This window comes from Lineus longissimus, chromosome 4 (assembly GCF_910592395.1).
Source record: "Lineus longissimus chromosome 4, tnLinLong1.2, whole genome shotgun sequence".
Classification (NCBI taxonomy): Eukaryota; Metazoa; Nemertea; class Pilidiophora; order Heteronemertea; family Lineidae; genus Lineus; species Lineus longissimus.
Window position 1 is genome coordinate 11,014,089 of NC_088311.1, and position 17,218 is coordinate 11,031,306.

The 17,218-nt window shown below is 40.8% G+C and overlaps 2 protein-coding genes across 3 annotated transcripts in view; one reads left to right on the top strand and one right to left on the bottom strand.

The window, feature by feature from the left end:
* Positions 1 to 1,147: 1,147 nt before the first annotated feature.
* LOC135486467 (uncharacterized) lies at positions 1,148 to 8,744 on the top strand. 2 transcript variants are annotated; one of them, XM_064769266.1, is made up of 4 exons: positions 1,148 to 1,347; positions 3,507 to 3,868; positions 4,252 to 4,293; positions 5,179 to 8,744. In XM_064769266.1, the coding sequence occupies exons 2-4, from the start codon at positions 3,515 to 3,517 to the stop codon at positions 5,395 to 5,397; spliced, it is 615 nt and encodes a 204-aa protein (XP_064625336.1). In that variant the 5' UTR covers positions 1,148 to 1,347; positions 3,507 to 3,514; the 3' UTR covers positions 5,398 to 8,744. The 2 variants fall into 2 exon arrangements, with proteins under 2 accessions (XP_064625336.1, XP_064625335.1); XM_064769265.1 differs by having other exon boundaries at positions 1,148 to 1,343.
* A 146-nt stretch (positions 8,745 to 8,890) lies between these two features.
* Positions 8,891 to 17,218, bottom strand: part of LOC135487252 (angiotensin-converting enzyme-like) — a 36,626-nt gene continuing 28,298 nt past the window's right edge. Inside the window, exons 6-12 of the mRNA XM_064770777.1 lie at positions 16,604 to 16,853; positions 16,104 to 16,342; positions 14,587 to 14,731; positions 13,264 to 13,365; positions 10,317 to 10,439; positions 9,832 to 10,009; positions 8,891 to 9,032 (exon numbers count right to left, since the gene is read on the bottom strand). Coding sequence (XP_064626847.1) covers positions 8,913 to 9,032; positions 9,832 to 10,009; positions 10,317 to 10,439; positions 13,264 to 13,365; positions 14,587 to 14,731; positions 16,104 to 16,342; positions 16,604 to 16,853 — 1,157 coding nt within the window. The 3' untranslated portion in view covers positions 8,891 to 8,912. The remainder of the gene's footprint in view (positions 9,033 to 9,831; positions 10,010 to 10,316; positions 10,440 to 13,263; positions 13,366 to 14,586; positions 14,732 to 16,103; positions 16,343 to 16,603; positions 16,854 to 17,218) is intronic.

Sequence of the window (17,218 nt, forward strand, 5' to 3'; positions counted from 1 at the left end):
CCATCTGCGTCCCTTCTCAAAGACCGATGTACACCTGGCACGGCGAAGTTGCACCCCCACTTCATATCTCATTTTAGCCTTGTTGAGAATTCAGCATAGTCGAGTCTTAATTTGCAAAGTCTGTATTTTAGATCTACCCGGTGTAACAGTAGATCGTAGTCCGACGTGAGAAATAAAGCATTTCATCTCCGATATTCTCGACTCTGTTGCCCTGCCAGACGCTACCCGCCTTACGAAACAAGCCTCGTCCCCAGGACCAAACAAGCAGGAGGGACGAGGTTACCAGGTCTAAAATTGACCAACTAAAGTCTTGGTTGATTGGTTTTTAGTGGTTGTTTTCTTGGTTTTAATAACCTAATACACAGTCAAAACTGTCCAAGCTAGGTCAGGATTTTGCTACATGGCTATACGCCCCTTAATTGTTTTGAATTGATGCTACTTCATTTTGAACAAAACAAAATGGCTGTTGGCACACAAGTACTGATTTTGTGTAGCAATGCATTGGGAGACGAGGCCTAACTAGTCGATCGGAGAAGTTCTCGATTTCCTCGTTTCTCTGTTTCTCTGTTTATTAATACCCCTGGCGGAGGCATTATTAATGAAATGAAGATACATGTAAATAAATTGTAGCTAGTTCAAGACTCACGGCGTGGTTCCCAAACTTTCTGCACCATGGATACAACGCGCAATTAGCATTGCTGCGTTGAAGAGAATCGCCTTGGTCAAGAATGGTAATAACTCAAAGGAGTTCTATATACAGGCAGGAGCCTGGTATGTCAATTAGGTTACACATCGCCAATAGGGGTCTGTCAAATGTGACAAAATAACGTTTACACGCTAATGCGAGGAAAATGTTTAATTATTAATCAAACACGACCCAAGGTCACCCAACTGTGCTATTAGTCACTCACCTCGCTGATCGAAGATGACCAATTTGACCCCCTAACTCCTGCCATAAATATTTTGTACTGTAACATAGGACAGACCACTTTGATATCGTGAAAACATCACTAGTCCGCTGGATATTGTGTACTTCAGGTGCTACCATTCTTGCAACAGCTCTACGAATATCCTATAATCTTATCGATTATTTCATGTTTATAGAAGGAAAAAACAGATATAAGAACTGTTGACGGTTATGCTGATGGTATTGAGTCGGGCTTGTGGTTGCGTTGTGTTATTCTATTAAAGTACTCAATGCGAGCCAAACTATACATCGTAACTGACCACCATTAAGTCTTTCTCGGATACAATGAACGTTGGAACACAAGGATCCAGAAATACAGACATATAGTTGCAGAGAGACTTGGTTAAAACGGAATTTCTATCGAGATAGAGGCACAGTAGGTATTTATTGTTATTTTTAAGTCAACAGGGACTTGGGACTCTAATTTGGAGGTTACTTTTAAAAGGACAACTTGGGCGTAGGATTTGTGACCAGGAGGATATTGCGCCTTCTTGCCAGTGTAATTAACCAAATGTCGTGACACTAATTCTAAGATCTCCAATAAAGTTTTTTTTGCTAGTGTCGCAAGGTTTTGGACATTGCTTGCAACATTCAGGTTGGCGTTGGGTTACGACATGTTCTAGTGAAGTGTTATTGCAAATTAATGCATGATAGACCTTTCAATGATTCTGTTTGAAGGAGAATCGATTCTGCAGAAAGCCATTTTTAAGGAAAACCAGTATATCTAATGCCCAAGTTGTCCCATTAAGGCACCGTTCATTCAGCATTCATAGGATTCTGCTTTCTACGAAAGCCAAGAAGGCTCACCTGAAATCCGAAATCCGAAATCCGAAATTTGAAATCCAATATTAACCAATCAGAGGAGAGCTTACAAAATATCAAAACCAATTAGATGCCGTGTAACATGCATTTCATTTTAGTTTAGCCGAATGCAAATGCCGCAATATGCATCAAATCATCGTTAGAAGCACGATAAGATCGACTCGGCGCGATGATGAACAGAAAATAGGTCATATATAATAGCAACCCCCCCCCCCCCAATTAACCGGCTAGTCTGACTAGCTCAGAGGAAGCGTGCGCTGCCCAGTGTGTTCGAATCCCGAATTGGACGAATCATTTAAATTTAAATTTTGCCGCTCAAAATAAGGTGTCGATAGTATACATTTTTTTAACCATTTTTGAATATACCGAGCTACCAATTGCATACAATACGAGCAGTATTGTGGAGACATGGTAGAACCGCCAGCGCTAAGATACAGCCCTTCACCGGTCTACATGTACGCTGGGCTTTGTCCGCTATACCGGTATGAAATGAACACTTACCCTTTTTTGTAAGTTTTCCTCTGATCGGTTAACATTGGATTCAAAATTTCGGATTTCAAAGTTCGAATTTCGGCTTTCGGCTTGGGGCTTTCGAATTTTAGATGAGCCTTCTGGGCTTTCGTAGCTTCCCTTCGTGCCATATTTGTCTATTAAATTGAAGTCGACTCATATTTATGCGTTAACGAAGATCATTTGAATGTGGGATATATATGAGGCGTGTATTACGAAACAGACTAACGACAACTTGCAATCCGGTTTGTTAAATACAATAATGAAAGTCAGAACAACACAAAGTTTAAAAGCGTCTAAATTAAGCTCATTACTAATACACGGGCATTATTCTAGAACCATCACTTTTTTGCTAATTTTTTAAAATCTCGGATTTGGATTTATGAAACTTAATAAAGCGTGTATTAACATTCAAGTCGAGTACCCTATGGTTTTCATATAACAGAGAGTCCTTTCGTAAATTTTTTCAGATGGAAACTTTCAATTTCGAAATTAAGTCATATTAGATCGCCAATTATATGTTGTCAGTTCATTTATGAACCGTACATGTACACTCTTAGAAATAAAGGTTTTGAGCTCCTGAAAAACCATTTCAAGTTTTTCGGCAAACACTAATATGCCGCCAACAGAGGTTTTTCGGTAACATAAAAACCAAAAATTAAAAAAGAGTCGTTTTTGAGATTTTGATTCACTTTGTCGAAAAACCTCTACGAGGTGCGTATTTGTGTTGGCCGAGAAACTATGAGCTAAAAAACCTTTGTTTCTAAGAATCTTGCCGATATCGCGAAAGACTCTCGAAGAGAGATTCTCCGCTGATTGCGACTGATCTTCGGAGAATCGGACAGCGGGCCCCCGTGATCGGGGCCAGGAGATCTTAGCCTATCTAATGTTGACAATTAAATTGATGTAATTGAATTTGCGATTTAACACGATTAAAAGGCAGATTTTTAGGAGATAGTAGCCTATACAATGTTGAATGGAACAAGCTGTTGGTTCATAACATATCAATTCTAACACTGTGGGGAGTACAGTATTGATGCGCTTAGTTATGCTCATCCTCATTTGATAATACACTTTAACGACGTGAAGACAGGTGCCATTCCTGTTTGAGACCTATTATAATGTAGGTACTTTTCAGTTTATTCGAATAAGTTAGTTTACGAACGCCATATCATACATGTCAGGCATTGTTGCTTTAATTTTTCAGCACTTAAAATGCAGGGTGAACCGCAATATGGACAACCCGGCCAACCGTCTTATCAAGGGCAACCGGCGAATTACGGCCAACCTGCGCCAACGAAGTCACTGGATTACTCAGCACCACGGGCCATGGCTCCTGGTGTCCTGATGATCGTAGCCTCTGCCTTGAACCTCGGTTTCCTCATCTATCTTTTGTCTATCCCTCATTATAACTCGGTTCTACTTTGGGCTGACATGATCGGAGCCATCGTATTCTACTTCATCGTAGGCACCCTGGGTATTATCAGTGCGCAGACACATAGATCCAAGGGACCCGCCATTGCCCTCATCGTGCTGGCGACGCTGACATTATTCACCTGCCTCAACCAGGTATAAAGAATCTCTTACCACATTTTTTTTCTAGAGAAAATAGTGTAAAAAATCTACCATACCCACTGTTGACAAGCGTATACAGACATGAATAATTAGTCCAACGGCCATACAGTCTAACGGCTGACATCCAAGTCAAGACTGATCTTTATTGATACACTGGCGCTAAGAAACACTGTGGTGTCGAGTGTCTCTCGCTTAACGACTCGGAGGTGAAACAGTGGTAATGATTCCCATGGTAGAACTTAAGTCCCCTGATTGTGACCCGGCACTCTGCCAACTGGTCTCCTAAAAGCACCAGAGGCCCTTTGAAGATGAACACACAACAGTCATGCACTGTTAAAAGTGATTATACCTTTATTCCATCTCTTCGTGCTTTGCAGATGGGGTACAACATGTCTCGGATTATCATACTTCATCCAATGGTAAGGTTATTATCATTCTTATTTGTTCGCTTTGTCCTGGTCAAATACACAGCGACTGGATTGTTTTTAAAGAATTCGACGGCTTGATCATATATTGATTCCTTTTGTGAAAAGCCGAATAAATGCAGAGTCCTTTCTGCGTTTTAGTATAATTATACAATACATTATCCTTCAAGCAGGTCGAATGATAGATAGATCTTCTCGATTCAACACGGATTTCCATTAGCAAAAGGGCTATGATGTGTCGTCGGCGCGTCTCGATATCCAACTGAACAGATCGATAGATAGTGATCAGTCAGTCACCAGAAAACCTGCAGAAAAAAATAAAAATAGCACTAAGTATATAAAATAGTACAGTTCTTTTAGGTATATTTAGCGCATTAATCATTTTCCTGGACTGATCAATCAAAACGATACTGGAATCCTCACACACCTGTAATCTAAGTGGATTTGCGGATCCAAAATGGCGACCCGTGTTGACAGGCACGTAACGAGGTGTATTTACTTATATTCGCCGGAGTCTATTAAATCATAGGTAGCCTAATACCACGGATGTGTGCTTTCCATCCGTGCTAATACCGGTGGCGCGTGTATGGCTGGCGCGAGTGGACAAAATTCAGAATTATGCCACGGCATAAATAGGAATTGTGGTGCACCATAAATCAACCAATCAAAACATCGGATCGCGTTTCTTCAGAATTTAGAAAAGAAAATTATGTTTTCGTACACATGCGGTACATTTACAATAAGAACAATGAATTTGGAAAATGTGCAAGGTATGCTAACTGACCATAGCGGGCATCCGCGACTGCTAGGAGAGCTTCCTGTACATTTGTATGTTGAGCCACTAAGATGAATTTGTTCTCGATTATCCTTTCATTTCAGTACGAGGAACCATACACTGCAGAAAATTGGATTGCATACTCACAGATCATTCTGGTTCTTGTGGCCTTCATTAGCTTCTGTGTATGCATCGCTCTGATAGCCATCGCCAGCAAAGCCGTGTGCACATGCTGCGGCGCTCCCCCAGCGCAGCAAAGTGGCGTGGTCTACTACCAAACCGCAACAGCACCGACGTACCAAACAACGGCACAGACGAAATAAACCGTACTACAATTGTAGCTGCATGGGGGAGGGGAGCTTCTAAATTATCAGACTTGTAACGAAAATGTATGGACTGTTGCTAGTACACTCTGCTTCTACTGAAATGGAAAATGAGATATGCAGTTGTTCGAGATCTAGCTTTCTGTCATGACTTCCATGGATGTTGTTCTGTCCAATTAAATATAGCAATTAGATGTAAATGTACTGGGCCGTTTGGATTTACATGTACAGTCCTACCAGAAAGTAAATGTCCACAGGTATTTTTTAATATCACAGAGATAGAATGAGATAATTGAATGCGGTTTTCAGCAGAGAATGGTATATCTAGTTGGTCATGTATCTGTGGTATTTAGACTCAGCTAATCCTGTCTCTTCATTATGTAACAGGCAATTTAAAAACTGTCCAAAGAGTTACTTTTTTATTTTATTTCATTTTCGTTCTTTTTCACAATGTATGTGTGAAAATATGATGCAACAAAGGTTTTTTTTCGCTTTCATTACTAGAAAATTCCTGCTAAATTCTTTCATTTTGAAGATTAGTTTTAGCTCGCTACAGGTGATTGTTTTTTTTCAGACAGCTGGTGACCTTTGAAAAGACCCCTCATAGTCAGCAATGCAGTCAGTCAGGGTCTTTATGACCAACTCATCTCATACATGAAGGATAGGGGGTCTTTATCAAAGGTTATGGACGAGATAAAAAAAATAACATAAAAATCCTTAGCAAAAATGTGTATTTGTCATGACCATTGAACACACTGGGCAGTTCGAATCCGCGGATTCCGTCGATTCCACGCTTTTTTTAGAAATTCACATTGAACTATACTTAAACGCGATATAAGAGTGTGTATCACTTAATAGCCTATCCAAAATGAAGCCCTACAGAAGATTACCAGTACTGTTGATAGTTTTCAGCCGATGCCAGGGAGGAATCCTTCACAGCATGGATCGAATTAACCAGGATAATTGAATTCCCCGTTATCTTGATACGGTGCTGGTACTGGCGTAGGGATACGTATCATCATTAATGTAGTTCGGCAATTATGGCACGTTTTTTGTAGCAAAATTTGATTTTTCACAGCATTCGTTCGATTATTTACAACATTCATTCGATTTTCACAGTAAATCCTATTCGATTCCGATTGGTTAATGCTGGCACGTGACTCAATCCAGGCAGAGAAATAAATCGTTCCCGTTCCCATCACTAATTAGGCCTACTACTTCTTAGTTTATTACCTTGCCATGAGATTCCCCATTTTTTCGAATGCTAACACGCATTTCTGTCATTGTGGAAGCTGAAGAATCGCCAAGAAAGATCGAAAGTAATCAACAATCTCCGCGCGTCCAGGCGGCTGATGCAGTGACGTCACAAGATGGCACATGACCCTTGGCGAATCGAACGAATGTCGCACATTATGAATCGAATGAATTGCGGGATTAGCTGTTCCGGCATTGGTTCGATTCCACCAGCTGCATTCGATCGTTACAATCGAATGCGATTTGATTTGATTCTATGTATCGTCGATTTGATCACGTTTTGATTCATTCGAAAAAATCAAACAGTTCATTCGATTTATTGTTGTGTTCGAAAGCGTTTTGCTCATTCGATTTAAGTAGACGCCTATTTGGTGTCTGGGATAATGGTCAATCAAACGTTCTAATCATCAAATTATGCTACATCTAACATGCTATAGGCAATGACACGACCGTCATCTCAAATAGATATTACATTAGGCCTACATCAAACTCCTGACTGTTGCCATGAGTATGACATATTCCTCCCTGATAACCAAATTGTTTATAAATCTCACCTGAAGCCCGTTGATTGCCGCATCCCCATGTCTGCCATCAGTTCGTGCTTTCCTTAGCCTTGTCACTCAGCCGGTTTCAGCTGATGAAATAGTTCCCCAATGAATAATTCTCATTTTTTCATATTGGCCTAGGCCTAGATAAGGCTGATGTTTTCAAAAATAGTTTGCCAATAATAAGAACAAAATCTAACTGTATTGATGCACATATAATGATGATAAATGGAATTTCTAAAAATAGCTCGGAATCTACGGAATCCGCGGATTCGAACTGCCGGAACACACTCTATGGAATTGCAAGTGCCAGAAAATGATGGTCAAAAAGCACTGTTCATGGGCTCATTTGAATAGAATAGTGAGTTTTCGAACAGCCCCCGAAACGCGAACGCGAACGCCTATCCCATTGTTCGAGCTCCTGTTCACGATGTCGAACAATGGGACAGGCCATCACGTGGACGTTTCGAGTGCTTTGCGAAAACTCCTTACTATATTGTTTCAACGCCGTTTACAAGGCAAAGGTTTATTTTATGGTGTCTGAGTGAATAGTTCATTTCATGGGAAAATGGTAGACATGCAGAGCCTAAATTTTATATTTCGCTTCAAATTGCAATTCTTTGGCACATATTCGGACTTGTGATTTTTAGGTTATAATTTTTTTTTCATCGACATCTTCAATAATGCGCTCAATATCACTTGAAAATCTCCGTCGTAAAAATAATCCCTTTTCGGAGCACCAAACCGTGATATGTGCGCTCCGTTAACCAGAAACTATGAAAAACCAATGATAGGAAACATATTCCTGCCGATTTGTGAAGAGTCCGACTTAAGTTTCAATGTACCTATTGCGTTCAAGACATCCTTCCATTAGTTTTCGAACAAACGGCCCAAAAGTTCGTCGAGGATATTCCGTTTGAGGGTGTATAACCCCAGATTTCACACGGAGAGGCCCACTGAACCAGGGATCGGATAGGTCTTCATCAATAGGTTTAGATGCACTCCAAGAACGAGAGCGAGGTGATTCCCATTTTGCATGCTACGTAATCAGTTCTCGAGGGATTCCCCACGGCGGCAGGTGAACTTGCTCGTGAAAACGTCTTGAATCCTCTGAAGTCGTAAGTGAATTCCGTGGTGGTTCGATTCTATTTAAGATATTTTTTTCCTAATTATACCGAGACACATCCCTTTCATATATGTACATGTACCAGCCTTTGTTAGAAACTGTTTTTATTGGTGGAATAAAACGAAATAACTGAACGAATCAACTCTTTCCAACAGTACACTTTTTGCTCTATTCAAATGCATAGCCTATGTACGTTGAACTAACCATCGCGCTTTGTTAAAAATGGGGTTTTTTTTAACTGTGAAAGTGCGTCACACCTTCCGAGAATGACGACGACTTCACCTCGTTCTCGTTCCGTTCTCGGAGCGCATCTGAACCTTGCCATTGATCCGTTTGCATACGCGACCATGAATGCAGTAAGTTTTTGTTGAAAAAAGAGACAAAAAAGAATACAGCAGAATTGCCATTAATTTCTTTAGGAATTTTTAGTTGCGTCGTTTTCTTTGCGTATATCAACGCTGTGAGGTTCTTGCGGTTTCAACCCAAAGAAGAGTTTCTGGGTGTAAATAATACCATTGACATAAAGTCTATCCCAGCGAAAAGTGAAAGCAACAGTATTGTTACACTTATAACTATGGTTTATTTAACAATCAAAGATACCGGTACATTGCAGAAAACTGACACAGCACGATAAATAGAGAAATAACTATACAGGAAGTAGATATGCTATTGGCGACACCTTTACTTCCGCTGGTCTTCTCCTTGAAGTACTGAAGAAAAGAATGAATTACACTGAGTTACTGATTGAGTGGAGAGTGGATGAAATTGAGAAGACGATATTGACGATTAATCTATCAAAAACACAAGAAGGTTGAAGCATACAACGTGAACACATGAACACATGAACACATGGACACATGAACACATGAAGGTTGTTTTGGATAAAAGATGAACCATTAATGTCAACAGTTTTTACATTATTGTCCCCAATGCATGGGTTACTCAGGCTTGACGTTGATCCTTATTGATTTATGACATTCTTCTTCTCACAGGACCAACGACCTCAAAAAGTAATTGTGCTCAATAGTGAAACGGTTGACATTTTAGGGATCCGACCGATCCTTTAAGTTTTCTCTGCCCCCGCCCCTTCCCATTTAAAACCACTTGGAAAGGATTCCTTCAAGCTATTGAAAACCACTTGGAAGACTCAGCATGTATTAGCTAATCATGGTAGACATGGATTCCTCTCACGAAAGGAATGCAAATCGCCTTTCTTTTCGTGATTGGTTACAACTGCAGCTGTTTGAATAGAACATCTATTTTAATAATAACTAAAATAATTGTAATAATTAAAATTGTTGGAACCCGAAATGACGTAAATGATACCCGTTATTTTTGTGTGATTCTTCTGCTGTTCTGTTGTTCGGCAATAGTCACTCATCAGAGAACAGATAAGAAAGCTCTGAAAACTTCGCAAGCAGCAGATATTTTTCCTTTACAGAAAAATGTACTCTGCAAACCTGTGAAAAAAGAATAAAGAGAAATATTGAACTAAAATCGATACCGAACTTTACGATAGTCCGTGTCCCATCCGACAGTTACGTTGTTCTTCCGGTTATATTCTGTCAGCCAATCAGTGAGTGGCTGGAAATATTCCAAGATGGCGGTCGGGTCAATATTGCGCTGCCCCGTCAGTTGTTCAAGGACATCTTGCCAAGGTTTGCTGCGGCCAAGCTTCATGGCAGCCCTGTAGAAAAAGGTTTATTTCATAAATTTTGGCTGTTAAAAACTAACTCTGTCTATTTGATAATAGACCATCTGGAACAGTATATTAAGTATTTCATTACAGAATTAAATGTTTGTGCTATTTTTAGTCAGTACAATTTCTTTTTTAATATTCATGTATCACTTTTTAATGTTTTCATACCCCGTTCCGAACTTCAAAAATCTGACTTAAATCTTCCGACACAATGAAACAAAAAGGAGTTTACGAAAGGAGGAATTTACGGAGAATGTAATTTTGAAACCCATCACCATTGTCTGAATTGACATACTTGAGTTTATCTCCAGCTTGTCTGGATCCATAGATGTCACAGAGATAAAGGGGTCCCGTGTGTTTGGCGGCTGCGCATAAAGCCTTCTGGAACTGGAACTGAATTATGAAGCTGACGAAGTACCTGAAAAAGGATGTAATTGACATGATTTGAATGTTTATACTTGGTCTCTGGTTATTCACCACTATTCTATCAAACGGTATTACCAGAGTCTTTCAAAACCTCTATGGAGGTGTCCCAATCTGAAATAGATATGTCGCATGCTGAGGTCTTCAGGACTGTTCAAAACTCAAATTATGACCTCTAATTACAAGAAAATTTTGTCTTTTCAAATCGGTCGAAATTAAAATTTTCATGGGTTGGAAGTAAAACATGTATTGAAATAAACAGGCGACCATTTGTTATCAATAAGTTATTTATATTTTTGTTGTAAGCGCCCAATAATATGACATTTTTGAACCCCAGCCTAAGATACGTCTACATGCGTTTTGCACTTCATATCCCACGATCCAAAGCTTATTGCAAAACCAGTAGGTATACCATCATTTTGTGATAACACTAAATATAATACGAAGTACCGTCATTTGCATGAGTTTAAGACAACCTTTAAAATTGTTCATATCCCCAAAACGGAGCTATTCCAATAGCTTAATTTTAGTATAATATACATGTATACAGAAGGTCCCCGCATACCTCGCCGTCTACTAAATGTCATTTGTAACAATTCATACCATTATCCAATATCGATAAACGGATATCAAAACTGTGTTTTTGAAAATAGTTGGACAGAATAGAAATTCGAAAATGGCCCACAAATCATGATAAGTATGGAAGTATGGTGAATTCAAAGGCCCAATGGAAAATCTGGTTTCATTTTGATTAATCTTCAAATGTCAAAATTTGGTTGATATTTCATTGGTCAAATATTTTTGATATTATTCCAACATTTTCTATGAGACGTGTTGTCTTGCATGATGACAAGATTACACAGTCACAAATATGTGCTTAAGTTAATCATCTCTCAGGCGTGTACGTCATTAATTGTATTGATTTCAAACGTAATCAAATGACTATTATACAAAAACATGTTTCATTGTGTTTTGGTATCACCCTGGAGAATCGATTCCCCAGACTGCTGAGAATTTTATCAGGCCTTCCATCTTATCAAGCAGCCTGCCCTGGACAGTGCTACTTTGGGCCTGGGAGATGGCTGCCTCACAAGGAAAATGGCCAACATGTGCGCTCATTGGTAAATGTTCGAGAACAAACTATGTCCGTCTGGTAGCATGGACAATATGATATCATGTGCACGAAATTTCCTGGTAAATTAACCAGAACAAAATCGATCAATCCATATTTTCCATTTCTTTTGCCATTCATAGGACAAATCAGCTGTGCATTTCTATCTTTATTTGATGCAAATCATGCTTAAAGAACCTTAATACCAGATTAACACAACGTTATTTTATGGAAAACTCCATCTACACACTTTTTCCAGCTTTTTCGTTTCCCAGGACAGGTCAGTTCGGCAAACTGGAACGCCTGTCTGATCCTCGGCAATCTTGGGAATTGATTCTCCATGGTGAGTATGCAGTATAGTGTTATCGTTTACATACAGCACCGACTGTCCATATTTTACGTCCGCAAGATGGATTATAGATGCGGACGGGGAACGCTAGGTGGTCGCAATGCATTGGAAAATTGTGCGTACGAGCTAAATGAACGGCCCCTACTAGTATGAAAATGTTCCAAACGACATGAAGTAGCATATTTTACAATTACCAATGGGCAAGAAGAATGGGTTCATAAGGGGATATGGACAATTATAGGTCGTAAAATTATGTAAACTACGGTACACCGGGGACATGTCGACGACGACATTTCAACCAATTACATGCACATTAATTGAGGTGCTATCCGCAAACATACCGATATTTTAAAGCCGATACAAACGAGACGTCACCCAAGGGACATCTATATTGAGACGATCAATCACCGGCAAGTGCATCAAAAGGTACATTCAATTTGTATTTCACAACACTTTCCACGACATTCTTTTGATGCGCACCGAATATTTTTGCTCAAACTGTTCTTTTTTCCCTATCGACTAACCACATGCCACTTGAGACCATGGCTAAGATGTGGAAGATTTCACTATAGTCTGGTACCTTCCTCTTGTCACCAGCGACCACGGGTAGGATGTTGAGGATAAAGTATGACAGACTTTGAGGTACCGGGAACCACGGCTAGCAAGTGGCAGATAATGCCAGAATCCGCGGAATTATTTATGTCACGCAGTACGTTAAGTTGCCCTTTACCTCGTAAATTGAAAGAATTTAGGCCTAGTCCTTTACATGTCCTCTCGTCTGAAAACAAGGCACGCTCGCACCTCGCCCTAACTTTGCATTGTTCTACAGACTTACCAAAGGGTCATCAGAGCAAACCATGATAACATCGACCCCCACAAAACAGCTTCATGGGGGTTGATAGGCGTAGACTGGCAAAGGCAAATAAAGGTATTGGCCTGGAACCATGGCTGAGATGTGGTGGAGGATGCCAGAATCCAAGAACTTACCTCATGTCACCTGGGACAATAGACATGATAGATGGCATGTGAATGATGATGCCCGATATCACTTGCGTCAAGTCACATGAGACTATGGCTGGGATTCGAGGAAGATGATGCCATATTCCAATGACTTAACTTATGCAACCTTGGGCCATGGCTGGAGTATGGAAGATATTGCTAGACTTCAAGGAGATCTTGTCACCTGGAACCATGGCTCGGATGTAAACGATAATACCATAATCCGAGGACTTACCTCATGTCACATTTGACCATGGTCGAGATGTGGTAGGTGATGTCCGAATCCAAGGACTTCCCTACCCATGTCACCTGGGCTCATTGCCCAGATGTGGTAGATTATGTCCGAATTCAAGGACTTACCTCATGTCCGCTGGGACCATAGCTGGGATGTGGTAGATGATACCAGGGTCCAGGTTGCTGCTGGAGCGCGTCACTGGTGGCGAGAGACCCTCGTAATTCAATCTGAAAGTACGAGGGACTTTAACACGGCAGCCGACCGAATTCATTTTCTAGCACACTGCATTGTATAGTACTCTTACACCTCTGAACAACGAGACTTAATTAAAGCACTAGGCCAAGCAACAACAAATAGACACAGAATCCTTCATCTTTGATTGGTGCAAAACGACCAGACGATTTTACCCCACCTGTTAGTGTGTATTCTCTGTCTCATTACAACAGGTGGCAATCAAGTGGAAACCACTTGCCAATCACGGGAACCCTTTTTTGAGCTGTGGATTAGGCAACGTACTCGTGGAAGCATATGCAAAGATTTCCCCCAGTTAATTAATGTCAAAAGGTGTGATTTCAGTGGATTTTAAAAATACAATTCTTCATTTGATACTGAAAGGAGTTTCGAATGGCAGTTTCACAAACTTCAATTATAAGCACAGAAAACTTTACACAAAGTTAAGCTGGTCATATAAAATAACAGGATTGTAGTAACGAAGGATCTGGATGCCACCATCCTGAAGAAATCAGGAGTTGGTGTTTACTTCTCAGATACTGCATACAAACCCCAAGATATTCCCCTCTATTAGCTGAAGTACGTCAGACGCACATCACATCTTAGTCAGCACCGAAATTTAACTGTCAACCTCGGTCCGAATACTGTACTTCTAATGATTTGTATGAATAGAAATCGCACTCAGAAATCTTAGAATCGAGGTTGCAGTGCGCACCTCGAAGGAGACAGTGCTCTCTATTCCGTCAGAAAAATAAAACAACCAATGAAAATGCAAGTTTGGATATTGTGGCTACAACCTTGTTGAAATTCCTAGACTCAAATGTAAGCGACGCTCTGATTGGGCGCAACTACTTTTGCGCTGGAACTTCACCAATGAGGTCTAATGTATCAGGGGTTCGTGTGCAGGGTCGGAGAAGCGAACATTAACACCTAAATTCCTCAGGATGGGATGCCAAATGCTGAATCAGATTGCCAATACCAATATCTTGAAATTGATCTCTTTTCATTAGATGCATGCATTTAAGTGTATTTCAGGTCGCATGCAGATCCAGATGCCGCATTTGAACAGCCCTGACCAAACAGATCAAAAGCCCAACTTAGAATAATAATGATAGTTGCAAGCATGGATTTAATCTATACTTGATAGTTGTATATGCTTTCAATAGAAAACGCACTTACAATGGAAATGGTGGTGTTGCCCGAGAATTCTAAATTACCTCATCTCCCACCACTTCTGGTTAAACTCATCTGGCTGCGTTGAGCCATTAAAGATGGCGGATCTCCAGCCATCGATGACGAGAATGTATGGAACAATGCGGAGCTTCTTGATCGCCTGGGTCATCAGACTGTTGATGCCTGTCTCTGGAATGATATAAAGCATGGAGACCGCTCCAATCGTGACCCTAAATGCCTACTAGCACAAGTAAATGTAGGAGGCATAATATGGATTGACTCTACTTGGAATCAATGATACTCTACTGCTCAAGTGAACGGCAAGATTGTTTGTTTGCGATCTTTTTGCCTCTCGATGAAAAGTATTGAGTTTCTGCAAAATGAAGGCGTTTCTGTTGATTTTTATCAATCTAATCGTTTCCAAGCACCAGCAACGTACGAACCATGTGACCAGCGAAATAGAAAAACCACTGTAGCAGAAACCGGGAAGGAAGTATTGGCCGACATTTGCCGTTTTTAAAATCATACATATCGGTCATGAGGTTTGTCATGCTGTATCCAATGAAATTGAAAAACATCTGTTTGGTGGACATTTTCAAAGAATAGAGTTAGTAAAGATGGACCTGCCACTGAGAATCTAGATTGGTAGACGCTTAACACATTGTCAAGCGCATTCAGTTATTCCGTGGAGCAGAACGAAAGCGATGATTGGTCTACATGTAGCCTATTCGCCGGAGCGAGACACTCGAGAAAAACATACCCGAAGGCCGCTGACTCTTCTCAAATATTCAGAAAAACAGGCATAAACTCGTTTCGCAACCATACGAAGAGCTACGAAGTATGTACCAGTATTTGATCGATGATGTTTTTTTGGGATAATTTCCCTATTTTCTCCTCGCACTTAAATACGAGTGTGTCGTACATTTTTGCTGTATCGAGCAGCAAATCATGACAACGCAGATCTTCGTACTTCGCCGTTCATTGGGGTTGTGAAACCTGCAAAAGTTATTCGCCCGAGCCATGATCGAGACAGTCGGGAACATACCTATATTAGGCAGGTTTCACAACCCATACGAACAACGAAATACGGAATACGAAGGTCTATGGCGTCATCCAGTCCTGAACGAATAAAGCAACACTCGTAAATCTGTTTTGATTCATTTAGTGGAACGAGGAACCCGGGAACACGGTGGCTAAAGGTATCGGGTTGCCTAAGAAAAATACGTGCTTACCTGGAGAGGAAATGACGACACAAAAGAAGCACACAAAAGATTAGTTCATTCTGAGGGGCGTAAGGCCCGTATTTATTATTCTTATCCGATTGCACCCCTCAAACACTGTAATGGGAGGGCATTGTTTCTATTGTGTTGCAAAGGTAAACCAATACCTTTACCCACCTTGGGGAACTCTTTCAAAAACGTCGTCGATCAAATACATTGACAGTCTTCTTGCTCTGCCGTTCGTACTTATACAGCTCTTCGTAAAGATTGCAAAACCTGCCTATCATTTCCAGTCTACACCAGGGTGTGGATTTTGGCAATAAGTGATGCATGCTACCTACTAAATTGCTCCTCGCGGGTCCACTCAGCAGATTTGTTGAGCAGTCCAACAGCCTGAAGGTGTGGAAGACTCTCAAAAGAGCGGCCAATCACGTCGCCGATGGCCTCGTGGAAACCATTATTGGGCGCCCTCCTGAAGACGGTTGGCTGGTCCTTGTACTCCATATAATACTGCACGTGACCCATCTCATGGTGGACGGTTTTGAAACTTCCTTGGCTTACTTGGGTGCAATATTTTATTCTGAAGTACAGAGAGTATGCCCGCGTCATGTGATTATTGTATATCTTCTTATTTTTTTCCTGAATTTTATAGCATCGAAGTGGCTGTCGAACCAGCTTTAATAGGTGCACACTGCAACATTGTAGAAAACTATAATAAAAAAGTAACTTTCTGTCGTCTGCTCGCTGATTCAAAAGAAACGCCAGCCGCGCATTATTAAATTCAATAATGACAATGAATTAAATTCGGTGTGGGGGGGGGGGGGGCGCTACGTTCTCTCACCTATAGTCCTGCTTTTTCTCATCCCACATATCAAACGCGCCTCCCCCGCATTGCACCTGGCGATCTATGGGCTTTTCAATCATTGAATTTCGCCAAAACGTCTCTGTCATCGGAGCCATGCCAAGTGATTTAAAGAAATCCTCGGCCATCTTGAACATGCGCACTGGTATGTAGCCCTGCCGTTTCATCTCATCTGTGACCACTGGGTTTGTAACTTCTGGGAATGGCACGGCGCTTGCAGTAAGTTCGTCTGAAATGAAAACCCCGGATGGAAACAAAGATCGGGCAGTATAGACGGAGTGGAACAGGCATATAATTAAGGTGGTTGGTAAAAAAATATCTATCAATAATTAAAAATACCACGTTTGGTACAGCACGCGCTCCTCGATCGCGCCGTCCATATCTCAATCGAAAAATCGAGACTGCTTGCGAGAAAACAAGGCCCTGTGTATAATTCATGCAATATGACAATCGAGCTATGTTAGAACTGTATTCTAACGTGAACTCCGGACCCATGTTACCAGGTGCTGGTTAAGGAGGGTCTTCGAGATTAAAAACGACACAGAATGTTTGTGCTTGGGCTAATATGACAAAGTGTGGTAATTATTTTAGCGA

Excerpts from the sequence above, each read along its gene's own strand:
- LOC135486467 (XM_064769266.1), top strand. The coding sequence starts at position 3,515 with ATGCAGGGTGAACCGCAATATGGACAACCCGGCCAACCGTCTTATCAA. Across the intron at positions 3,869-4,251 it reads TATTCACCTGCCTCAACCAG|ATGGGGTACAACATGTCTCG; the intron begins GTATAAAGAATC and ends CGTGCTTTGCAG. Across the intron at positions 4,294-5,178 it reads TTATCATACTTCATCCAATG|TACGAGGAACCATACACTGC; the intron begins GTAAGGTTATTA and ends CTTTCATTTCAG.